The 23,143-nt window shown below is 54.3% G+C and overlaps 1 protein-coding gene across 1 annotated transcript in view; it reads left to right on the top strand.

Moving 5' to 3' along the window:
• CUNH14orf132 (chromosome unknown C14orf132 homolog) overlaps positions 1 to 23,143 on the top strand; it is a 132,049-nt gene that overhangs the window by 97,634 nt on the left and 11,272 nt on the right. The window contains exon 2 of the mRNA XM_045288106.1: positions 1,747 to 1,942. Within this exon, the coding sequence (XP_045144041.1) occupies positions 1,747 to 1,942 (196 nt within the window). The remainder of the gene's footprint in view (positions 1 to 1,746; positions 1,943 to 23,143) is intronic.

The following is a 23,143-nucleotide window of genomic DNA, read 5'->3' as shown; positions in this document are numbered from 1 at the left end:
TGAGGGAACATGAAGGACGCCTGAGCACGCAGAATAAAGACCTGGAGGAAAGCCAGCACCAAGCCGAGCTAAGCCTAAGCACCTGCAGTGGAAGCAAGCGTGGTGGTGTGTTCTGGGGAGGGAGAGAGGCAGGCCCCCAGGAGACAGGAGGGCTGTGGTCAGAACCAGCGAGGGGGCCGGGAGCAGTGAGGTCCTCTGGGGCTTTGTGGGCACAGCAGAGGCTCTGATGCCATTTCAGTGTCAGTGAGAAGATGGTTGGGGTGCTTCTGCAACTACCTGGGATCGCTGCTCAAGTTGCTGATGGCGCAGGGGTGCTCGGGTCTCTGAGGTGTGGCTCTTTCCCAGCACAGGCGAGGGCAGTGGACTAGGGTAGTAGCCTGGAGATGGCGATGGAGAGAAGCCTGGGCTGGGTTCACAGTGGACTTCAGAGGAAGGGCTCACCTCGGGATACTTGCATGGACAAAAGGGTGTGAGGAAATGAGAAAATTGAAGCTTGATTCTTGCACCTACTGGGTGAATGTGGATGCCTGGTCCCCCACGTGCCCTTAGGAGGCTGTGGTGGTGGTTAATTTCATGTGTCCACTTGGCTAGGTTGTGGTCTTCAGGAATTTGTCCAAACGCTTGTCCAGGGGCTGTTATGGAGCCATTATTCGTGATTAAATAGGTTGGCGTTGGTAGGTAGGGCCGGTGTTCTTCTGTATTCTTCCAGAATGCACTACAATGTAACATAAAACCATGTGATATTTCATAATGCAATACTGTATATTATAAAGCAACCCATCAGTTGGATCATACCAGCAACCTCCTGGCCCAGACCAGTGGGCCCTCTGGCTGTATCCCTTGGCCATCCCTAGTATTCTCCGTGCTGACCACACTCAACCACGGTCACTTCCTCCACTCTGCTGGTTCTTGCTCATCTCCTGGTTCCTCATTCTGGAATTCTCTTTGTTCTCGTCCCCCTGCTCCATTTACGCCTCTTTCAACTGCCCAAGTCTCCCGGAGTTAGAGTGGAGGGAAGCTCACCGGTAGCCATCTCACGTGGCAGATACATTCAAACCAAAATCCAAACTCACCGCCATTGAAGCCATTCTGAGTCATAAGGACCCTACAGGACAGGGTAGAACTGCCCCTGTGGGTTTCTGAGACTGTCATTCTTCACAGGAGTAGAAAGCCTCGTCTTTCTCCAGAGGAGCGGCTGGTGGTTTCGAACTGATGACCTTGCAGTCACCAGCTCATGCATAACTCACTAAGTCACCTCGAGAGAGGCATGATCCCATTTAACCCCCACGTTCAGTTCTCCTCTTTTCACTGATAGGGAAATAAATCCAGGTTCAAGGAGGCAGATAACTTGTCCAAGCCCCACCCCCACCCCCACGGGTAGCAGGGCGGGCATTGGACCCTCCTTCTGCCCAGTTTCAGCACCCAGCGTGAACCCAAGGCCCCCAGGCCTTGGTCTTCGCAGGAGTCACCCCAGCCAGGCCCAGGGAGGCTGTGTTCTCGACCCCTGCGGCTAAACGCAACTACGCAGGGCCGACATCGACAGCGCGGGTCTGGAGTTCGAGGCTGGCCTTGCGTGGACCAATAGGGCGACCTCGGGAGAACCCCGGGGCCTCCGCGGGCCTCAGTTTGCCTTGGCAGAGCCCCAAGGGGTTCCGCGGGGCCCCGCCCCCGGAGGTGGGGCTGGGCGGTCACGTGCAGGGGCGCCCCGGCCCCGCCCTGTCCCCAGCGCCCCGCCCCGCCATCCAGTCGCTGTCTGGAGCCCGAGCCCGAAGCAGCCTTGGGCGCCGCCACGCCGGGGCTGGTGAGGTGGGTGCCGCCGCGGGGCCCGCGCCCGGCCAGCTGTGCCGGCGGCTGGATCGGCGGCAGCGAGGACACGAGCGCGGGCGGCAGCAGCAGCCGCAGTAGCAGCGACACCATGGATCTGTCCTTTATGGCCGCGCAGGTAACCCGGCCCCTTCCCGCGCACCCCGGGCCACCAAGTTTGGGGAGGCTCCCGGGACGTGCGTCGGGGCGGAGGAGGGGAGGGGCGGCGGGCGCGGCTCCCCGGGGTGCGGGGTGGTGAGCGGCCGCGGCTGAGCTCCCTGCTTGCTGGCAGGTCCCTCTGTTCCCGCCTGGGCCCTTCTCTAGAGCTGGATTGCAGACACTGCCAGGGGTCTTGGCACCCCGAGTCGCTCCGCCTGAGCACCGCCCGCGCGGCGTCCCCGCCCGAGTCCCCAAGCGCTCCTAGGCCGAGGCAGCCCAGACCCGCTCCATTCCGGTGGGCGGGTAACCTCTCCCCACTCGCTCGGTCTCGGTGGCAATCTGTCATCAGCTGGTGACCTCGCGCCAAGCAGCCCCCCCACCTCGGCGAGCCCCACTTTTCTCCCCAGAAAGTGGGGGCCCACGGCCCTGCCACCCTGGCAGCGGGGCCAGGAAGATCAGAGACCCTCTTTGGGGCCGCCGGCGCCGGCGCGCAGCGGTGGCTTCGTCTGCTTGGCTTTGTGCTCAGTCTGTATCGCCTCCTGTCCTCTTCCAGCTTGGCCATAACTCTCTCCTGGACACAAAGCAGGCGCCCAGTGGCAGGGCGGAGGAGGGGCCTCTCATAGTTTGGGCTCCAGCGGCAGTTGAACCCCCCCTTGAATTCTCCTTCGAGTTCTGGCTGGTCTTTTTGTGGGCACCTTGTCGCTGGTTAGCTAGAACAAAGGCGAACCCTGCTCTCTGGAGCTGACCCGCCCACCACCGACACCCTCCCACCCCTCCTCCGCACTGATAACAGTCGCACTAGAAAAGATACGCATTAGGTCTAGGTCAGCCAGTCGGTCAGTCTCATCAGATCATACTCCAGCCTCCCACCTCTACAGGGCTGGGTACATTGGCAGCAGGGAGGTCCCCTTGAGCCTGGGTGTGAGGTGGGGGCACCTCCTGCTATTGTCTTTCTGGAGGATCTGGGTTGCAAACAACACGTTCCCCTTCCCCAAACTTCACCCGAGCCTCAAAAGTCCCAGCCAGCTCAGAATGTGGGTAGCCCAAGCCCCCAGACACCAGTGTGAGAGGACACAGTGCCCCTCCCCACCTGGTTCTTGGCCACACGGGTAATCCTCCTTGGCAGCCTGCTCACAAGTGTTCCTCCACGCTGATTACTCCACTGAGAAATGCTGGCCTTTTTCTCTCTCTGCTGGGGTTTCTTTGGGCCTCTAGTTCCCAAGCCCATGCTAATAGACACTGCCATGTGGGTGTGATATTAGTGTGCTTGTGACTTTAGCAGTCACACAATGTCCCTGCCTCTGCCTTCCCCTCTGGCTCCCTCCAATCAGGGTTGCCTTGGTTACAAAGTAAATTGATCCGCTGCCCCCCTGAGATGTCTGGAGCATCCGGAGTTGCTGTGGTATTTGGGCAAAATAAACAAGAGAGCTTTTCAGCACCTATAGGCACAGTCTGTAAAGAATCTTGGCCTTGTTTGTTTACCAGGGATACCTGTGGTCAGGAGCCGCTACCAGGAATGTGGCATTGATTATGGGCTCGTTACAGTGCTGGGCATAAGGACCAGAAACCTGAAATGGCCTTACCAGCAGGGACAGTCACTAAGGTTTGCTCAGCATCCACCCTTGTGCCAGCCTCTGGGCACGGGGCTCCTTATGGCATGAAGGCCTTTGAAGTCTGTGACCTCGTCCCCATCATCCTCATTTTGCATATCCAGGGAGGTGAAGTCATTTGTCCAAGGGCATGTCACTGGTCAGCTGGAGAGCCCGTGAGTGTTTGCAGGGTGGCTGGGTTTCCACCTGTGGCTTCAGTTGGAAGAGACAGTAGAAGGGACCAGTCACCACCGTGTCATTCACACCAACCCATGGCAGCCCCATGTGTGTTGGAGAGCTGTGCTCCATGATGGGGGTGGGGGCTCAGGAGCTAATTTAAACAACAAACAAACTAGATGGCCAAACCTTTTTCCAAGGGACCTCTGGGTACTCAACTCCCCAACTTTTGGGTTAACAGTTGAGGACGTTAACTGCGTGAGCCACCAAGAGACTCACCAGTGCGCTTCTGGTGTCAGTGATAGAGTTTCCCCCTCCCCACCCCACACACAGTTTCTCCCACAGCGGTGGGCAGTTTGACAGGAACACCCATCTGTTCACCAGGTGTTGGGGACCTGCATGCCAGGCACTGGGTGGGGACGCTGGGCACAAAGTGAACTGGAGCCTAGCTCCTTCCCGCTGCTTGCTTACGGCCGATTGAGGAGCCAAGGAGCCAAGCCAAGGCCACCCAAGGGGCTACCTGCAAAGTGCCTGGTACACAGTAAACTCAAAACCAAATTCACTGACTCGAGTGGATTCTGACTCATAGTGAGCCTGTCAGGCAGGCTAGACCTGCCCCTGAGGGTTCCTGAGACTGTAACGCTTTACTGAGTAGAAAGCCTGGGCTTCCTCCCACACAGTACGTCCTCAACAGTGATTGGATGAGCGTGTGCCTGGAAAACATGAAACAGGAAAGGACAGTGGACGTGACTGTCCCCCGCCAACCTTGGACACCTGCCCTCACCTGGACTTTGAGAGTGGGAGCTCCACACTACAAGCAGGTTCTCTTGGTGGGGTGCCCCCCAGGAAAGCAGGGCATCCCAGGGAGAGAGGTCTGTGGTCGGAGAATTTCAGGATATACTTGCAGAGCCCCTCAGAGCTGGAAGGAGGAGGACGGGGGGGTGAAGGTGGGTTTTAGGAGAGGGAGACGGGACCAGGACCTGGAACACGCTGACGTTGGGAAGGGAGTTTGGGTATAGTCAGTAGGTGAAAGAAGCTGCCATCCAGTTGGCTCCATGCTCAGGGTGCCCCGGCCCATACTGGAACACAGTGCTGCCCAGTGCTGCGCCCACCCCATGATCAGTTATAGATCAGACTGTTCAGAACCAAACCCTTGGCTGGTTTTTGGAAGTAGATTTCCAGGCCGTTCTTCTGAGTCCATGTGTCCACTGACACCTGTTCAGCACCACGGAAGCTTCCACCGACAGAGGTGGTGGCAGTGTGTGAGCAGCATTGGTGGGAACTGAACCAGGGTCTCCCACAGGGAAGGCAAGAATCCTGCCACTGATGCCGGCTCATAGCAGCCCCATGGGTGCGGCGTAGAGTTATGCTCCGTAGGGTTTTCAAGAACTCAGTTTTCAGAAGCCGGCTGCCAGTCCTTTCCTCCAGCGCACCGCCAACTTTTAGGGGAGTAGCTGAGCACCTTGACCATGGTGTACTCTACCCAGGGACTTGTAGGTCCCTGAATAATGTGACTTTAGAACTTGCTCTCAAATTGGGGTGCTGGCTTTCTGCACACCTACCAGAGGTGGGACACCAGTCGGCAGGGTAGCTGGCCTTATGCTTGCCATGGTCACAGACAAGTCAGCAGCGGAAAAGCCAACAGCAGAGCCCTGCCCATTGTCATAAGGCCCATCCTTACTTGTTATCGTCTCACCTTGGAGGGTCGTCCATGTGCTGAGAGAGGGCCAAGGGCCCTCTTTGGGTTTGCTTCATACATCCTCTGATGTATGCAAAAGGTTGTGTTCCTATTTAATCAGCTCTGAAAAGGGTCCGAGGTCCAACAAAGATTAGGAATCTCCTAAGAGTCTATAGAAGAATTCCGATCAAAAGGAGGAAATTTGTGGAACACTGATCATTGGGAGTTATTGATACTGGATAAATCCCTGAAATTGTTGCCCTGAGGTAATCTTTACTCCTTCAACCAAAAGACTCCCCTGAAGTGTTTCTCAAGAGCAACAACCAGCCCGCCAACCCACTGTGATCAGATGGATTCTGACTTATAGCATAGTACAGCCCCTTGGGGTTTTGAGACTTTAAATGTTTACAGGAACAAAAAGCCTCATCTTTCTCCCACAGCGTGGTTGGTGAGTTCAAAACACTGACCTCGGGGTTAGAAGCTCAATGAGTCACCTCTACACCAGGGCGCCTTAAACCAAATGTTGTCAGCGTCATCGTTGTTGGTGGTGCTAGGTTCCATCGAGTCCGCTCTGACCCATGTACAAAACAAGGAAACACTGCCCGGTCCCAAGCGTGATGCCCTTCCCCAGGGGCTGGTCTCATCATCCTTGCTTCGGAGGAGCCCTCTGGCTGGACTTGTTCCAAGCAGATGGCTTTTTTGGCAGTCCACGATATTTTCAAGATTCTGCCAGTCCCTTCATTCAAATGCATCGATTCTTCCCCCGTCTGCCTTTTTCAGTGCCCGCCTGTCATGGGCATGAGGTGGTGGAAAATACCCTGGCTTGTGTGAAGCGCACGTTAGTCCTCCAAGTAACATCTTTGCTTTTCAACACTTGAAAGAAGTCCTATGTGGCAGATTTATCCAATGCAATGCGCCGTTTGATCTCCCGACTGCTGCTTCTGTGAGCATCGATTGTGGATCCAAGCAACGTGAGCTTCTTGGCGAGTCCACTCTTTTCTCTGTTGATCTCAGTTTGACCAACTGATCTAGTGGTGAGGAGGCTATACGCCTTGATCTTCATCAGCAAGTATTTCAATTCCTCGTCACTTTCAGCAAGCAAGGTTGTGTCGCAAAGCCTTCTTCCCATCCTGGTGCTCATTCTTCTTCACACGGTCCAGCTTCTCTGAGGGTTTGCTTGGCCTACAGATTGAACAAGGATGGTGAGAAGATACACCCTCTCAAAGATAGGGTGTGCACCTGCCTTGATTGTAAGCCAGGCAGTAGTCCCTTGTTCTGTTCACACTACTGCCTCTTGATCCGTGCACAGGCTCCGCACGGGCACGATGAAGTGTCCTGACATTCACATTCTTCTCAAGTCCATCCACAGATGGCTGTGGTCCACACAGCCGAAGGCCTTGACATAGTCAAGAAAGCACAAGCACCATAGCTTTCAGCCAAGATCCACCTGCCAAGATCAGCCATGACATCCCTAGTGTGGTTTCATTAGTACAGAATTGCCTTCAACATGTGATCTTTCTTAAGAAGTCTAGGTGGGATCAAATTGATCCCACAGCCACTTGAAAGATTGGATAGGAACCCCGGGGGCAGGGAGTTGATGAGCGCGGGTTAACGAGATGACAACCGGAAGAATGTAATGAGTGCCCGTGAATTGGACATACGCACGTGATTGGGTTTGTTGGACGTTTTCCTGCGTGTCTTCTCAACCACCACCACCCAAGATGAAGGATGGACACTTGTGTTTGTGGTCACTGGCGCTAGAGAGGCGGTAGAGAAATCACGGTTCATCATTGTAAAATGAGGACAGATCGCCTTCCTGGTGGAACTGTGCCGCCGGCTTCCTGTGTGAGTGTGATGTGCCAGGTCCTCCCTGTGTGGGGCAGCAGGGGGACTCGGGGGACCAGGGGGAGGCACAGGCGTTGCTGTGTGATACAAGCCAGGATGGACTCACACACCCAGTGGCCTCGCGGAGTGGAGTAAGGTTGTGGGATGGGTGGATGGGCTGTGGTGGGCTCAGAGCGGATGTCTGGCCTGGAGAGGGCTTCAGGAAGCAGCCTCCAGCTCCAGTCCTCTACCCGACCCCTTGTCACGCAGACCCACCAGCCCAGGACCACTGGAGTTTCTGCTTCTTCAAGAAAGCCGAAGAGTCTGACTTTCACATGAAATTTCTAAATTATTTTAAGTGGTAGCCGTTTCTCCTCCTAAGCCATTCTGCGCTTCTCTGCTGGGCTCAATGATTCATGGTGATGGCCTCACTGAACACAGACAGTATGGTACGGAACAGATTAGAACTCAGGATTAGAAACGCTCAGGGTAGTTTTGATCAGGTCAGACTCTTCCCACCTATACCCACAGAACTCCCTGGTCCAGCCATGTGAATGAACCCTAGGGAATGATTCAAAGCTCCTTTAGCACTACCAATAAATATCCAAAGGACATTCTACTCCACCAGTCCGAAGGCTCTCATCTCCAGCTCTATGGGTTGGCAGACGAAGCCTCCAGACTATATGCCTGGAGAAACACCATTCCACTACGGAGCCTCCCGCCTGGAGGCACTCGGCTTTACATACCCCGTGGGCTGAGACGCTCACTACTCTGTTGATTCTGCTTCCACCACTCCACTGGCACTCCGGTTGATGTCACAGGGCTCTGTCTCCTGGATGGAGGAAGCCCGGTGTGTGTGTGGCGGGGGTCTCAGGGTCCAAAGAAGGCACTCCCCTCCTTGTTCTTCTCCCTTGATGGTAATAAGATCTGCCTAGTTCCTGCCTCTACGATGGCTCATTTTATACCCTGCAGGATGGCAAAATGGACCAATCCCCTCGCTAGAGTCTCATACACCTTATTAGCCCGGTCCCACCCAGTCGTTTGAGATGAGTTACAAAAACCGGGGCCAGAGAGCCACAGCAAGTATGTCACTGCGCCGTAACAACTCATTTAAACATTTATCCAGCCAACCCACCCCAATAGGGGTTGTTTCTGTCGCACGCTGCTCACTACATCAGTTGCTCAGTGGTTTAAATTTTTATTTGGCTCCCAGTGCTGTGGGGTGAGAATTCAGGAGGGCTGGGCTCAGTGGTCTGTTTCTGATGCACATGACCTGAGCAGGGGGCCACCTGGACCGGTGTCTCAGCTCCCGGGAAGACTCCCCTCACTCGCCTGCGTGGTGCCTGTGTGCAGCTTGGCCGCTCATCTTTGTGTAGCATCTCATCCTTCAGACAGCCCCCAATATGGAAGTCCCATGGTTCTTGCACCTCCCGTGGGGCGGCCGACTTCCCCTAGAGCACGCGTTCCAGCAGTCCTCGGTGGAAGTTGCAGGCTTCTTACCACCTTGCAGCCTCCGCAGGTCCAGAATGCCACAGACACTGCATGCTTTGGGCCCAGGAAGTCGCATGGCCCATCCCAATTTCAGGAGAGGGGCTCTCAGGCCTCGTCTTGATGTAAGAGGGCAGTGGGTGCACACAGGAAGGTGAGAAGGCACCAGTGGAGACTGTCTTTGGAGACTGACTGCCCCCTACCATACGGAGCCAGCAGGCAAGTTCCGATGGCCAGGTTCCCCCTGAGGCAGCGGGTGCAACATCTCTGGACTGGAGGTGTGGGCAGAAGGGACAAAGCCTTGTAAACTGTTGCAAAGGAGCCTCCCAAAGAGATAGGCCAGGACTCTGACCAGCTGGGCCATACAGAACGGCTGACAGTGGACCTCTTTCCCTTGAGCGGTTTCGGGGAGACGATGGTGTTATTTCCTGAAATGGTCTTGGCTGCACTCAGGGCTTCTGGGAGCATTCCAGCAGATCTGCAAGAAACGAGCACAAGTTTTCCATCCCCAGAGGAACAGAGAAGCAGAGGCTCGGAGAAGCCGAATTCTAGGCAGCCTGGCAGTCTGCTCAGGGCAGGTTTTTCCCAGCCGGAGAAGGGCTCTTCTTTCTAAAAGCGTATCATGACACAAAGGATCTGTTGGTTCAAGTGTTTTAACTAAAGGCCTGTCTTTACTTCCACATGCCGACTCAAAGGGATTTTAATATCCTGTTGTTCGCATTAGACCTGCTCTGGGAGAGGCTCTAGCGTTGCCTTTTTGCAGGGGCGTGACCGATGGTCAGCTGAGGGAAAGAGTGAAATTACATGGTGCGTTGCATAAGCCGTTCTCCGGATCGTGTCTGAAGAGTCCAAACCTTCCATTTGATATGGGAAACTATTGGATCTCACGGAGCCAAGGAAACCGGGGCATCTGAAGGCGGATTCTAAGTTTCCGATTCAGTGGATAAGTGTTTGCCGGGGACCTGCTGTGTGCTCAGCTCCCCTTCGGGATGTCAGACCCCAATTTACCCCACAGTGAGAGCACTGTCCCTTTGGCTTGTACTGGCCAGAAACCCACGCGTGCGAGGTACCAGGCAGCCCAGTGTGAAACAGTTGCCCCCGGCCTCTGGAAATCCTTACTGCAGCCCCATGGAATGGATACTTTTCAGACCCACATGACAGATGAGGAAACGGAGGCTTGGAGGGGCAATCGTTGCCCAGGATCACAAAACCGAGGTTCAAAGTCAGATCGCTCTGCCAGCTCGACTGATTTTTGAAACTCCAATATGATGAGCTCTACCTTTTATTTGGGGTGGGGGTGGGGTGTCTCTAGGCCACTTATATTTAATGTGATTATGGGTAAAAACTCACGCTGCCATCAGGTCCGTTTGGACCCATAGCGACCCTACAGGACAGAGCAGAGGACCACCCCTTTGGGTTGCTGAGGCTGTGAGTCTTTAGGGGAGAAGAAGGCCTTTCCCTTTCTCTCCTGGGCAGCTGGGGGGTTCAGACTGCTAACACTGTGGGGAACCATCCAACGCCTCGCCCCTAGACCAGCAGGGCTCCTGAGTTATGGGTAAAGTTGGGTTTCAATCTACACTCTTGCTATTTATTTTCTGTTTGCTCGGATCTCTTCCTTTTTTTAACACCCCTCCCCATCCTTAGTGTTTTGAGGAACCCTGGTGGCGCAGTGGTTACACTTCGAACTTCCATCCACAAGGTCAGCAGTTCGAAACCACCAACCGCTCTGCGGGAGAAAGACAGGGATTTCTACTCCTGTAAGCAATTGCAATCTTGGGAAGTCCCACGGGCCGTTCTCCCCTGACCTGTAAAGTCACTATGAGTTGGCATCGACTCCATGGCAGTGAGTCTGGTTTTGTTTTATCGACTTGATTGAAATCAAACATACGTAAATATTTATTTTCTTTCCAGGTAGCTGCAGTTTTACAATTAGATGTATACATCTCTCTCTGTGTGTATAACTACTGCACAGATCAAACTCTAGAACATGACTTGAACCCTAGTTGTCTTCCTCATCCTGTCTATCCAAAGCCAACCACGGCTCTAATCACGATGGAGTGAAAATCTTGGCTGTCTAAACGGCAAGTCACGTGTCTGCCGATACTCTGTGTTGATGCTTCTTGTCTCTCCGCATTGCGTTTGCGAGACTCAGCCTTCCTGCAGGGAGGGACGGTGCGTTCCCTGCCATCCAGCTGGGCACTACCTACCGACATTTGGGACTCAGAAGTTCCTTGCTGTGAGCATTGTCCGGTGCACTGCAGAATGGTTAGCAATGTCCCTGGCCCCCTATGCACCAGACACCAGTAGCATCTGTCCCCTCCTTGTGACAACTCCAAAATACATTTAGACATTGCCAAATGCCCCCTGGGGGGCGCTTGGGACCACTGAACTAGAATAATTAAAACTCTCTCTCTCTCACTGAAATGACATCCCGGTCGTAATAGACCTTCTAGGCTTTCCACGGCATTCCAATCACTGGGCCAGGGGGCTCAAGCACACGGATGAAGGGGTGCACAGGCTTCTGGCAGGGCCAAAGGCCACCCAGAGTCCACGCCGGCTGGAAAAGCAAGGGAAATAGGACCGTAGGAGAGCATAGAAGGGGGGGAGTTGTGTACACGGAGTGGCTGTTTTGCTCTGGTTTTGCCAACAAGCAGCATTAACCAAATGGCCTGACTCACGGTGGGGCCAATAACGGTAATCCGGTCGGAGACGGCTCCTGCTCTCCCTCTCTGGCGTTGTCAGGTGCTGTTTGCGGTGAGGTTTGACTCATGGCAACCCCTCCGCAGTCAATTCTTCAGTTACTTTCCCCACTTTCTCTGCCAGCCTGGGGATCCATTGAGAGGTGGTTGTCATTCCATCGCCTCCATTTCACTGCTGTTATGAATGAGTCCTGGTGGCTTAGTGGATTACTCACTGGGCTGCTAACCACAAGGTCAGCAGTTCAAAACCACCAGTCTCTCTGAAGGAGAAAGACAAGGCTTTCTATTCCCATAAAGAGTGACAGTCTCAGAAACCCACAGGGGCAGTTCTCCCCTGTCCTGGCGGGTCTCTGAGTCGGCATGGACTCGGTGGTCAGGTTTGGTTTGGTTGCTATTAAGAAGAGCCCTAGTGGTGCAGTGGGCATGTACTCCGATGTTAACTGCAAGGTTGTGAGCCAAACCCACCAGCTGCTTCTCCGGAGAAAGATGTGCCGTCTTTCTCAGATGTGTGGACCGCAGTTGTGAACACGGCTTTGACGCCCTTGTCTGCGAGCTCTGAATGCTTGTCAGTTCTGAGTCTGTACCAGTTGAGCGACTTGCTGGATGATGGACATTTTTTAAAATTCCTACCAGTCTTCTTGACCTCGGGTCTGGAGTGCAGCTAATTAAGTTAGCTCCTTCTGGTTCCTACTTTGCTAGGCGAGCCCAGAACCGTTTTCCGTCTAGGAATAATTACTCCCCACTGCTGAGAAAAGGCCTTCTTGGCTTCCCTGTGGGGCATGAAATGAGACCTTCAGAATTGGTGGTGGGGACTGGGATGCCGGCTGGTCCTGGAGTGTCGCTAGGAGTCGGAATGAACTCGATGGCAGTGAGTCTGGTTTTGGGGGAGGGGGTGTCTGCTGGGCATCAGGCTCTGTTCCCTGTGGTGAATTCTTCCAGCTGGCACTTGCCCTGGTGTCTGAACTAGCTAGTGTGGCCACCACAGAGTGCCACAAGTGGATGGCTATAGCCAGCACAGATCTATGTTCTGTTTTCAAACCGTTTAGAGGAACAGATTAAGGGCACTTGCTCCAGGGGAAGGTTTCTTCATCTGTCGCCCCTGGGGGACGGCCCTTGGCCCTTTAGCGCATTTCCTGGTTCCTTGGGGACATCCCTGTGCCTTGACATCCATCTGCCTCCATTGCTGCTTACTTCTTTTTAACAGGCAAGAGATTGACTCCAGACACAGTCTGCACCACGAATGTCATTCATTAACATGACAAAGACAACCCAGTCCCTAATAGGATTTCCACCAGGCCCTCGGCACAGAGATTAAGGGCTACAGAACATATTGTAAAGGGATACAGTCCAGTCCATAACGCCTGGCCACAGGTAGTGTCCTCCTACCCAGGTGCCCATCAGTGGTATGTTCAGTCTCTGCAGATCTCCAAGGTTCTCTCTGTGTGCACCTTTCTCCTCTCCATGCTCGTCCCTGGACCCCATCTGCCCAGACTCTTAGCTCCTTCTCGTCAACCCAGGTAGGCCACTGGGGCCCACTGGCCTGGGTTCCCCTTTCCACTCCGCAGTCCAGAAGTACCTCAAGACAGTAAATTTGGGAAACGGAGCACTGACCTTGTTTGTTTCCTGTCTCTGAAGGTCGCTTCCCTTCGTGATCTGCTGTGGAAGATCTGGAAATCATGGGTAGTCTGTTTTCCGTTGTTCCCTGCGGGAGCGTAAATCCAACCCTCTACTGCATCTTGTCCGGAAGCAGCATGTTCTTAAACCTGTGTTGTTAACGACCTCACTTCCACCCCACATCCTTTCCTCCCACAGTGGGCGCAGGAAGGCTAACAATTGGATCAGAATCTGGACCTCTACCCTCTTCGTTCCCCTCTATAACCACGGTCCAGCCGCCGTCTCTCTTCCTTCTGAATGACGCAACGTGGGGATCGCATACCGAACTTACAGCTCAGCTTCTGACCCCAGAGTCCGAAAGCCAAACCAGCAGGGGTTGGCCAGGCTTCTTTCTGCCCTGCCATCCCCACCCGGGCTGCTCCACTGTGCCAGTCCATCTCATCATGATGTCTGAGTTCAGGTGCCCGCTCTGGGGGAGGGGTTTCTCCCTCAGTAGACTCTGGGAGAAGGTCCTTTCTCTTCTCAACACCCACAGGCCTGGTGTTCCTGGGAGAGCTCCATGTACCTGGACCTCAATCTTCCCCTGGGTCTAGGAGGTTCTCGGCACAGGGACCCTCTCTTTTCCTGGTGGCGGTGGGTCTCCCTTCTCTGCAGTCTGCTTTCTCCTTGTGAGGTATTGGTTCTGCCTGCCAGTAGCCCCAGAGGGGGCAGGGCTTGGTTTTGTTTGCGCCCCGAGCACCTGCACACACGAGGAGATTCATTACCCAGAAAATGAAAGCAAGGCGTGGGAGCAGGCGTGCCAGCCCAGAATGGCAGCCCCTGCTCAGCCAGTAGCCTGGGCCCAGTTTGTCCTCTGCAGACCCAAGAGGGCCCCTCATCCATCTCCCCCCAGGAAGCTCTGCGAGCTGATTAGAAATGCATTAGGACCTGGCTTTGAGGCAGACCTGAGGCGTTCCATGTGCCCTCCCAGGCCCCCTGCCTTCCCAGAGTCTGCCGCCTGTGTCTGCAGCCCCCTCGCTGACTCCAACCTCCTGCCAATCCCTCTTCCCTCCCCGTGGAGATTCGCCCTTTGGGCTGCTGTGAATGCGAACAGCCAATCCATCAGGCCGAGCTGGGCAGCAAGCAGGCTGTGCCTCCAGTTCTGGGAACCAGGATCTCAAACTTCGTCATCCTCACGTTGCGGGGAGCAGGGGTCTCCGCACGCAAACAGGTGAGCAGAAGAAGAGCAGACAGAAGGTGTGGGTGAACCTTGAGCACTTCTTAAGTACTTGGCTCTAAGCCCCACAATCGCCCCGTAGGAGAAGCACTCTCACACCCAAGCCCAAGCCGGTTGCTGCCTGGTTGAGTCTGACTTACGGTACCTTCAGGCAGAGGTGGTGGCTTAGTGGTTACAGGTAAGACTGCAATCTGAAAAGTCAACAGTTCAAAACTATCAGCCCCTCCAAGGGAGAAAGATGAAGCTTTCTACTCCTCTAAAGAGTGACAGTCTCAGAAACCCACAGGGGCAGTTCTGCCCTGCCCTGTAGGGTCACTGTGAGTCTGCATCAGCTCGATAGCAGTGAGTTTGATTTGTGTGTGTGTGTGTGTGTGTGTGTGTGTGTGTGTGTTTTAGGGGAAAACATAGAGTCCAACTGTACTCTCTGCTTTTCACAGCTAAGAACCTTCTGGAAACCCATCACAAGGCCTTTCTCCCAGGGTGCCCTGGGCTCAAACCACTGACCTTGTGATTAGATGTAGAGCACTCGCAGGGGACCCCACCCAGGACTCCGGAAGTCCTATGAGCCGCCGTTTTAAGGCAAACACCTAGACTCAGAGTGCTTCCAGGGCTTGTCCAGGCCAGAGCTGTGCCAGAGCCCAGGAGACAGCTGGGAAGCAGCAGGTGGATGCAGAGTGCTGGTGGGGTAGGGAGGTCTCGCCCCCCACCTGGAGTCGTTCCAGAGCACAGACTGGCTGGCACCAGATGCAGGGGTGCGGGAGACACCCCCAGAACAAGGAGCAGGGCAGGCGGGAGGATCTCCATCTCAGGCAGTGATGGGGCCAAGGCCTCTGTGCCTAGGTCTCTGCCTAGGCCCCTGAGGACAGAGGGCGGTGACTTGCTTATGTCAGGGTCTCTGGTCAGAAGCCCAGGACCGGACATGGTACCATCTAATGCGTGAACCCAGGCAGGGCCAGGGAGAGAGGGCCAAGAAGAGACAGGAAGTGAAACAGTGAGCCACGCCTTGCGCCAATTTGCAGGCGTTTCCTCCCTGGTCTGGCTCTCAGTCCCCCACCCGCACACCACGTGCGCCCTCAGATCCCCCACCCCACATCCACCTACCGGGCACCGCCGAGGTCAGCATGCTCCTCAGGTGGCATTTGGAAAAGGAGCCCTGCTCCCCGCCTTCCCGTAGACTGCTGATGGGGCTTCTGTTTCAGTGAGGGCTGGCTGTCCCGGCCTTGTCTGTGCCTCTCACTGTCATGCGTGGCTCAGAGGTAAGGCGACCCACTGTCCCGGTTTGTCTGGGTCTCAGTTGGGGCCGACTGGGGTGCTGACCACCCCACTGAAGGCCACTTGGGACTCCAAAGAAGCTGAATCACTTGGGGAAGGACCGACATGCTATTGCAGATAACTGGATTCACTGACTATTCCTGTTCGCAAAACGGTGACTGGCACAGGGCCCGTTGTACTGTGTTCTTGGGGAAAGACAAGGCACACCAAACTCACTGTCAAGGAGCCGATGCCGGCTCATAACGACCCCGCAGGACAGCGTAGAACTGGCCCTGGGAGTTTCTGAGACGGTCACTCCTTTCTTCTTCTTCTTCTTCTTCTTTTTTTTTATGTTATTTGGTTTAAATTTAAAATAATAATAATACAGAAGCATCTTCACTGATTTTTTTTCAACTAGTAGAGTAATGAAGACATTCCTATCACAAAGACTGTTTCTCTTCAAGGAGTAAAATCCAAAGCATCTTAGATATTTTGAGTTTTGACTTGCTAACAAATTTATCGTGTAGAAATACAGAATTTTTCTTTAATATAATTTATTGAACTTTAGGCATTTTAGCAAGCAGCTACATAGATGAAATGTTCAGTGCTATGCTATGCCCCTAAGATTTTATCACAGAAACTTATTCAAACATAGGAGAAGTCAAAATAACTTAACTCTTTATGAGAGAGAAAGCCTCCTCTTTCTCCCATGGAGCAGCTGATGGTTTCGAACTGCTGACCTCATGGTTAAAAGTCCAATTCTTCACCACTACACCATCCAAAAAAAAAGAGCAAGGATATTCTTGGCATCCATGGCGAGGCACATTAAGCTCAGAAACACATACAAAAGGGGCTTCGAACACTTTGAGGAAAAGTGCAATGAAAAGCTAATGGCACTGCCCCGCGAACTTCTTGAAGTCCCCTGATATACCCAGCTTGGTACCTGCAACAGCAGGGAAGGAGCTTGAAGATGTGCTGCTGGGTGAAGCAAGCCCATGGCAAAGGGTGGACAGTGCACGGCCTCGCGTGGATAAAGAAGAGACGGAGCTAATGTGTAGGGCGCGACGGTTATTGGAGGTTTCCAGGGGCAAGCAGGGGGTTTGCAGTGATGGCCAAAGTGCAGCGTTTCTGCTTCCTCATGTATACCTTGTGTGTACAGGATGGAGAGATCACCTCAGAAGGTTAAGACCACTGATTTGGGGAGATCCCAAAGGGCTCAATGAATGGATTTTCTCAAAGGGCACAGGACAATCGCATGGACTTATGAGAAGGAAGTGTAAAGAACACTAACAACTGCATTGGTGAGGGGAAAAGGCCAGGAGCGTGTACTCAGGACGCTCTTCCCTCCCCCCACCATGCACCTGTTCCTTCTGCCAAGGGGGCGGGGTCCCTCTAGGAGAGCCCTTCCGATGAGGATATCACCCCACCGGCTCTTCAGCCTTGCGCTTCCCCTTCCGGCTGCTTTCCGCTTCCTAGACTCAAAGGACACTTCAAAGGATCACAAGTTGAGCCCCTGGAGGACCCCAAAGCTGCTGTCTTGACCTAGTGTCCATTGAAGACCACAGAACTCCCTGGGGGGAAGGGTTAGAGCGATGGAACCCCCACCTCTGGAAGCCCATCCACCTGCATGGAGGATGTGTGGAGGAGCAGTGACAGCGTATTTTCAGATTTTTTTTCCAATAAGGGTTTCTATGATGGTGTTAACGGTGCTTTTAGCTTACTCTGATACTTAGATTTCCATGATAAAGCTGCAGGCATCAGGGCTCACACCTCAGCTTCCTGAGCTGTGTTGCCTTGGGCAAAGGACTCAGCCTCTCCTCTCCTCAGTGTTTGTGGTCTGTTAAAAGTGGCAGGCATACTTCTTCCCTCCCACGGGTGCTAGATGGGAGTCCCGGAAGAAGCTTTCTGGGTTCAGCCACGTCCCACCATGCCTATCAAGTAGGTCATGGTGAGAAGGCGGTGGGACCCCCTGCCTCCAGGGCTAGGAGCCCCATCCCTCAGGCCACTTGCATCTTCCCTTCTCCCCTGTGCCCAGCCCACAGGGTGAGGCAGGATGGATGCCTTTGAACTATAGTGTTGGAATAGACCAGATTGCCAGAGGAATAGGCGCATCTGTCTCGGAAGACGTGCAGCCTGAGTGTTCCCTACAAGCAACGATGGTGAGGCCTCGTCTCACATTCTCTGGGCATGGTATCGGGAGGCGCCCGTCTCTGGAGAAGGACATCGAGGGCCAGGGAAAGGGAGGGGGCACAGCGGCTGCAACGATGGGCTCAAACCTAGCATTGGCCGTGAGGATGGAGAAGGATGGGCAGTGTTTGCTCGTCCCATTGCTCACAGGGCTACTATGGGTTGGAACCAACCTGACAGCAACAATAGCTGCTGTCTGGAGCTCTGTGGCACAGTGGTTACACATTGGGCTACTAACCGCTAGGTCAATGGTTCAAAGCCACCGGCCGCTCCATGGGAGAAAAACTGGGGCCCTCTACTCCCATAAAGAGTTACAGACTCAGAACACCCCCCCCACACACCACCACCACCACTGGGGCAGTTTTACCTTGTTCTAAGAGGGTCCCTTTGAATCGGGTCCCTCCCTAACCCAGGACTTGGAGCCCTGTCACATTAAGCAGAAGCATCTCTCTGTCCCCCAGCTCCCCAGGTAGTGCTGAGGACCCAGGGAGCGGGGTTGAGGGGCCGGAAGCAGAAAGCTCGTGGCCTGGGGTTCACAGCCTCAGCTGGGTTCCCTTCTCGGCCTCAGTTTCTCCATCTGAAAAAAGGAAGCCCCCTCCTGGACTTTAAGGAAGGCTGAAAGGGGACCATAAGCCCAAGCTTCTGGGACGAGCCCACAGGTGACAAGTGCTGAGTTTGTGAAGTCACAGTGCCATTTCTGTACGAGAGGCTGGTGCAGGCCGACCGTGAGTCTCAGGGCTGTGCGTGCTGCCCAGGGAGAAAGCACACCATCGAGCTGACAGCCAAACAAAAGCAGCTGTGTGTGTGTGTTGGGGGGTGGGGTGCTGCGTGCTGGCCGTGGCGGCAGGCTGGGCCCACCGAGCTTTCCTGGGGAAGGAAACATAACTGCCTATAGAGCTGGGCCTACAAAGTCTGCTTTCTGGTCTAGGGGATGTTGCTCACATAGATGTGTGCCCTTTGGGGAGGGAAAAACTCTGGAGGGACAGTGGTTCTGCTAACCAAAAAGGCAGTGGTTCAAACCCGCCAGCCTCCCCACAGGAGAAAGACGGGGCAGCTTTTTTCTGTAAGGACCAGAGCCTCCAAAGCCTAACGAGGGCAGTTCTACTCTGCCTACAGGACCACTGAAAAACCCAAACCCAAAACAGAATTCACTGCTACTGAACCAATACTGACTCATAGCAACTCTATAGGACAGGGCAGAACTGGCCCTCTGGGTTTCCAAGACTGCAACTCTTTACAGGAGTAGAAAGCCTCACCTTTCTCCCACAGACCAGCTGGTGGTCTCAAACTACTGACCTGAGAGTTAGTAGCCCAATACAACATCCCTCGCCACCAGAGCCAGAAGTTGGAATTGACTCAATGGCAAAGGGTGTGGGGAGGGTTTGTGAGTGCCCCTTGGGGCGCTGCCGAGGGACTGAATGAAGCAGGAGGAGGGGTAAGGGGGAGGGTAAATGTTTGAGATGCAGTCGGACCTAGGTAGGATTGGAAAACATCAGGCCTTACAGTCACACGGTACAAGGGCCTCACGTAGCCAATTGGTTGCTGCCATCCAGCTGCCCTGGGTCCCTAAATGGAGTGTAGAGAGGGTGTTACTCACCACCCCCATGTACCTGCACAGGACACCTTATATGTGAGCAGTGCCATCAAAACCCGGCCATTGGAGCACTTGCACCCCCAGTTTTGAAAGCTTCCATGATACAAACAGCATGGTGAGGTCGCTGTGCAGACCTGTGGTGGAGAATTGAGGCTGGCAGACAGAAGTCCACTTACCAGTGAACCACATACATTGTCGGGCTGTTGAATGTCAATGAGGGGCCCAGAGCTACTCAGTGTTTAACTCCCTGCACCACTAAGGCTCTGGTAGACAGACATATAGTGGAATATTATTCAGCCCTGAAGAGAGATAGCATTCTGACATGCACCACCACACGGATGACCCTTCAAAGTGCTCTTGTGAGGTCAGACGTGGTATGATTCCCACGGACTTGAAATCGAGACGAAGGAAGGTGGGTCAGTACCAGGGCACAGAGAAAGTAGAACCACCGTGATGTCCACCTCATCGCGACCTTACAGGACAGCACAGAACTGCCCCTGTGGGTTTCCAAGACGGTCACCTCGATGGGAGTAGAAAGCGTGCTTTTTTCTGCTGCAGAGGGGCTGGTGGTTTTGAACAGCTGACCCTGCGGGAACCATGACGGCATCAGGGCTTCTCTCATAGATGGTAGAGGTCTGGAAAACACGTAGGATCACGATCAGTCAAAATCAACTCCACGGCAGCGTGTTGGGATTTGTGGTGTAAGACCAGGCGACTCCCCTCTGTCCCCTCCACAGCTGTCCTGCTGCCTTTGCAAGAAGACACCAGAAACCCAAACCCCCCCGCCCCGGAGCCCATTCCAAATCCTAGCAACCCTCCCGGCCTGCGCAGAGCCGCCCCGGAACTTCCAAGGTCATGATCTTTGCAGAAGCAAGGTCGTGATGTTGCTTTCTTCCGTGGAGGCCGCTGAGTTCCAACCTCCCCGATCTTCGTGTTAGTGGGTGAGTGCGTGGCCCCCATGATACCAGGGTTCTTCACATCCCCGCCCTGCCATCTGAGCCACAGTGTGGCTCGGACAGGTCCGTCCCTCAGTTTCTCTAGCGTCCCCTGTCAAAGAGTTCAAGTGACCTTGGTCTTAAAGGGTTGGCTGGAGCTTAGAAGAGGGAGTGGGCAGGCCTGGCATGGGGCCCTGCAGAGCCAGGCTGGAGGAGGAACATGCTGGTTCAGGGACACACGCATGGCACTCAGCGGGCCTGTCACCCACCTGGAGCTGCTCTGCCCGGGCACTGTCTGGCTCAGAATCTTGTCTGAAACATGAAGACGTGGCTCATGTCCTTTGAGCGACTTCACCAGGGAGGTGTCGGGCGGCCGAGTGAGCTTGGGCTTCCCGTGGAACCCCTGTCACAGTGTCGAACAGGGAAGAACAGGGAAGCAGAAGCCGGAATTTGAGACAGTCGCACGGCTGAGTTTGTCCAGGAGCTGGGCTGGACAAACTAGGCTAGGCTGGGGGAGCTAATGGCGGGGGCAGGTTGGCAGGGCGGGGGTGCGGGGGGTGGGGGGGCGGTGATGTGTAGACATGAATGGCCACCTCCTTATCAACCCCTTACTGAGAAAGCGCCAGAGAAGCCGGGGGTGGGGGGTGGGGGTGGTGTCTTGGCTTGCCTGGACCTTACTCCCTCAGGAATAGGGTGCGGGGTGGCCCCATAGCTCACAGGCCTGGAGACAGCCTGCCCCACCGCCGAGGGAGCCCCAAACAAGAGGCTCCTGCTGCTCTGTGTACCCCATGGCTTGGAGAGAGCGAATAGGAGGCCAGAGGTGGAAAAGTACTGAGTGCAGACTCAGCGTGGGGAAGTGTCTGCAAGGGCCACCCCCTCTCCCCACCTAAGGAGCGCCCTCAGGGACAAGTGCCAAGGGCCCTACAAAGAGGGCTCTGTGTGGCAGCACCTGGAGGAGGGTGGGAGGGCCGGGCCATGAGTCCCAGGCAGCAGCATCCCCTAGAGGCTGCAGGGCACCACTGTGCACAGAGATCCTGCTGGGTCTGTGACCAAAGCCCACCCCTGGGTCAGGGTCCCCGCTATCTGGGAGGTTCCAGTCCACAGGCTTCTGATCCCCAGGTTGATGGAGAAGCAGCCTCCTGAAGCCAACAGAGTGCATAACCCTGGGTGAGCAAACCGTTTTCTTAGTCAACTCAAAAACCAAACACTGCCACGGAGCTGAATCCTGACCCATAGCGACCGTATGGATAGGACCAGGTTGCATGGCCCCTGTGGGTGTCTGAGACTATAAAATAGATCTTTATAACAGGAGAGAACCTCATCTTTCTCCCCCTACCACAAAGCTTCCCGCACACAGTGACAGACATGCACGGATTCAGAGTCTGTGGTAATAATTCTTAACCCTCATCACTTGGGCGTGGGGCCGCCCTGTGTGTCAGAGTAGAGAACCACTCCATGGAGTGCTGGCAGATAATTCTTCAGGAGGAGACTGTGGTAGTTACGTAATCTGGTGTCAACTGGAGACTCTTAAGAGTGAAGGGGTGGAGTTTAGCCTGTCAATCAGGTTGCAGCTTAATGATGTCGTCTGGAGGCGCTAAGGAGATAAATAGCTCACTGGCGGCCAGACCTATAGTCTCTGCTTCTTCTTCCTGTTGACAAGACACATGGAGCTATGCTGATGGAGCCAGAGCCCTGGAGCTGGAGGAGCCATTTGGAGGCCCTTGCCAGCGCTGAGATGCTTCTACCACCACTGGATCCACAAGACTTTCCACCCACTGGCCTCTGATCTTCCATTGCATGTGTTGTGTGCGTCTGAAGAGGAATTTACAGACTGTATCTGACATATGGGCTACTATCAGACTTATGGACTTGATCTGGACTGGACTGGGATGTTTTCTTAATATACAATTACTCTTTATATAAAGCTCTTTCTTAGACATGAGTGTCTATGAATTTGTTTCTCTAGTCCACCCAGACTAACACAGAGATCACAAGGACTTTCTTCCAAGAAGCCTCTTAGTGGACTCTAACTTAACCCACTGCCATCAAGTTGAGTCTGACTCACAGCCACCCTATAGGACCGAACAGAACGGCCCTGTGGGTTTCCGAGGCAGGTACATCTTTCCTGGAACCGAAAGCCTCATCTTTCTCTCCACACAGTGGCTGGTGATTTCGAACTGCTGACCGTAAGAAGCGCATTTCTACTCCTATAAAGGCTGACAGTCTGGAAAGCACCACTGGAGTTTAGGGTTATTTAGATAAAACGTTCGTTATCACAGCAGGACCGGCAGTGCTTCTTGGTTCATAGAGTGAAACGCGGCCTTTTGAGGGTGAAGCACAGAACAGGTAGACGTTAATTTAGATGTTACATGGGTAACCTTGCCTCTTCTCTGTCTAAATGAAGGGGACCCGCTGACCGCGTGCTTAGTGTCCTCTGAAGTCCTGTGTCAACAGCGTCCTCGTCTCTCAAATTTCCAGCAGAAATGCCTTGTGGGCTCTGCTGTGCTGCTTGTTTCGGTTCTGTACTTCCACGGAGGATCCGCTCTCGTGTGCTCACTTGTATCCTGCTACTGGCTGTCCTGCTTGTTCGTGTCCGCAGGTGCGCCTTTGGGGGAGGCGGGGGAGGGGGGCAGGGTTTCCTTGAGAGTTTGTGTATCATGACATCTTCTTGAGCTCTCCTTCCCCCAATCTGTACTCCTTTTATGTCCGTGCCTGCATGTAACGCACAGAGCTCTCTTCTCGCCTGCACGTAACACAAAGAGCTCTCCTCTCTTCTCGCCTGCATGTAACGCAGAGAGCTCTCCTCTCCTCTCGCCTGCATGTAATGCACAGAGCTCTCCTCTCGCCTGCATGTAACGCAGAGAGCTCTCCTCTCCTCTCGCCTGCATGTAACGCAGAGAGCTCTCCTCTCCTCTCGCCTGCATGTAAC

The sequence above is a fragment of the Echinops telfairi genome, unplaced genomic scaffold, assembly GCF_000313985.2.
Source record: "Echinops telfairi isolate 266 unplaced genomic scaffold, ASM31398v2 ScPeMD7_18;HRSCAF=68, whole genome shotgun sequence".
NCBI classification, from domain to species: Eukaryota; Metazoa; Chordata; class Mammalia; order Afrosoricida; family Tenrecidae; genus Echinops; species Echinops telfairi.
This window is presented reverse-complemented; position numbering and strand designations above follow the sequence as displayed.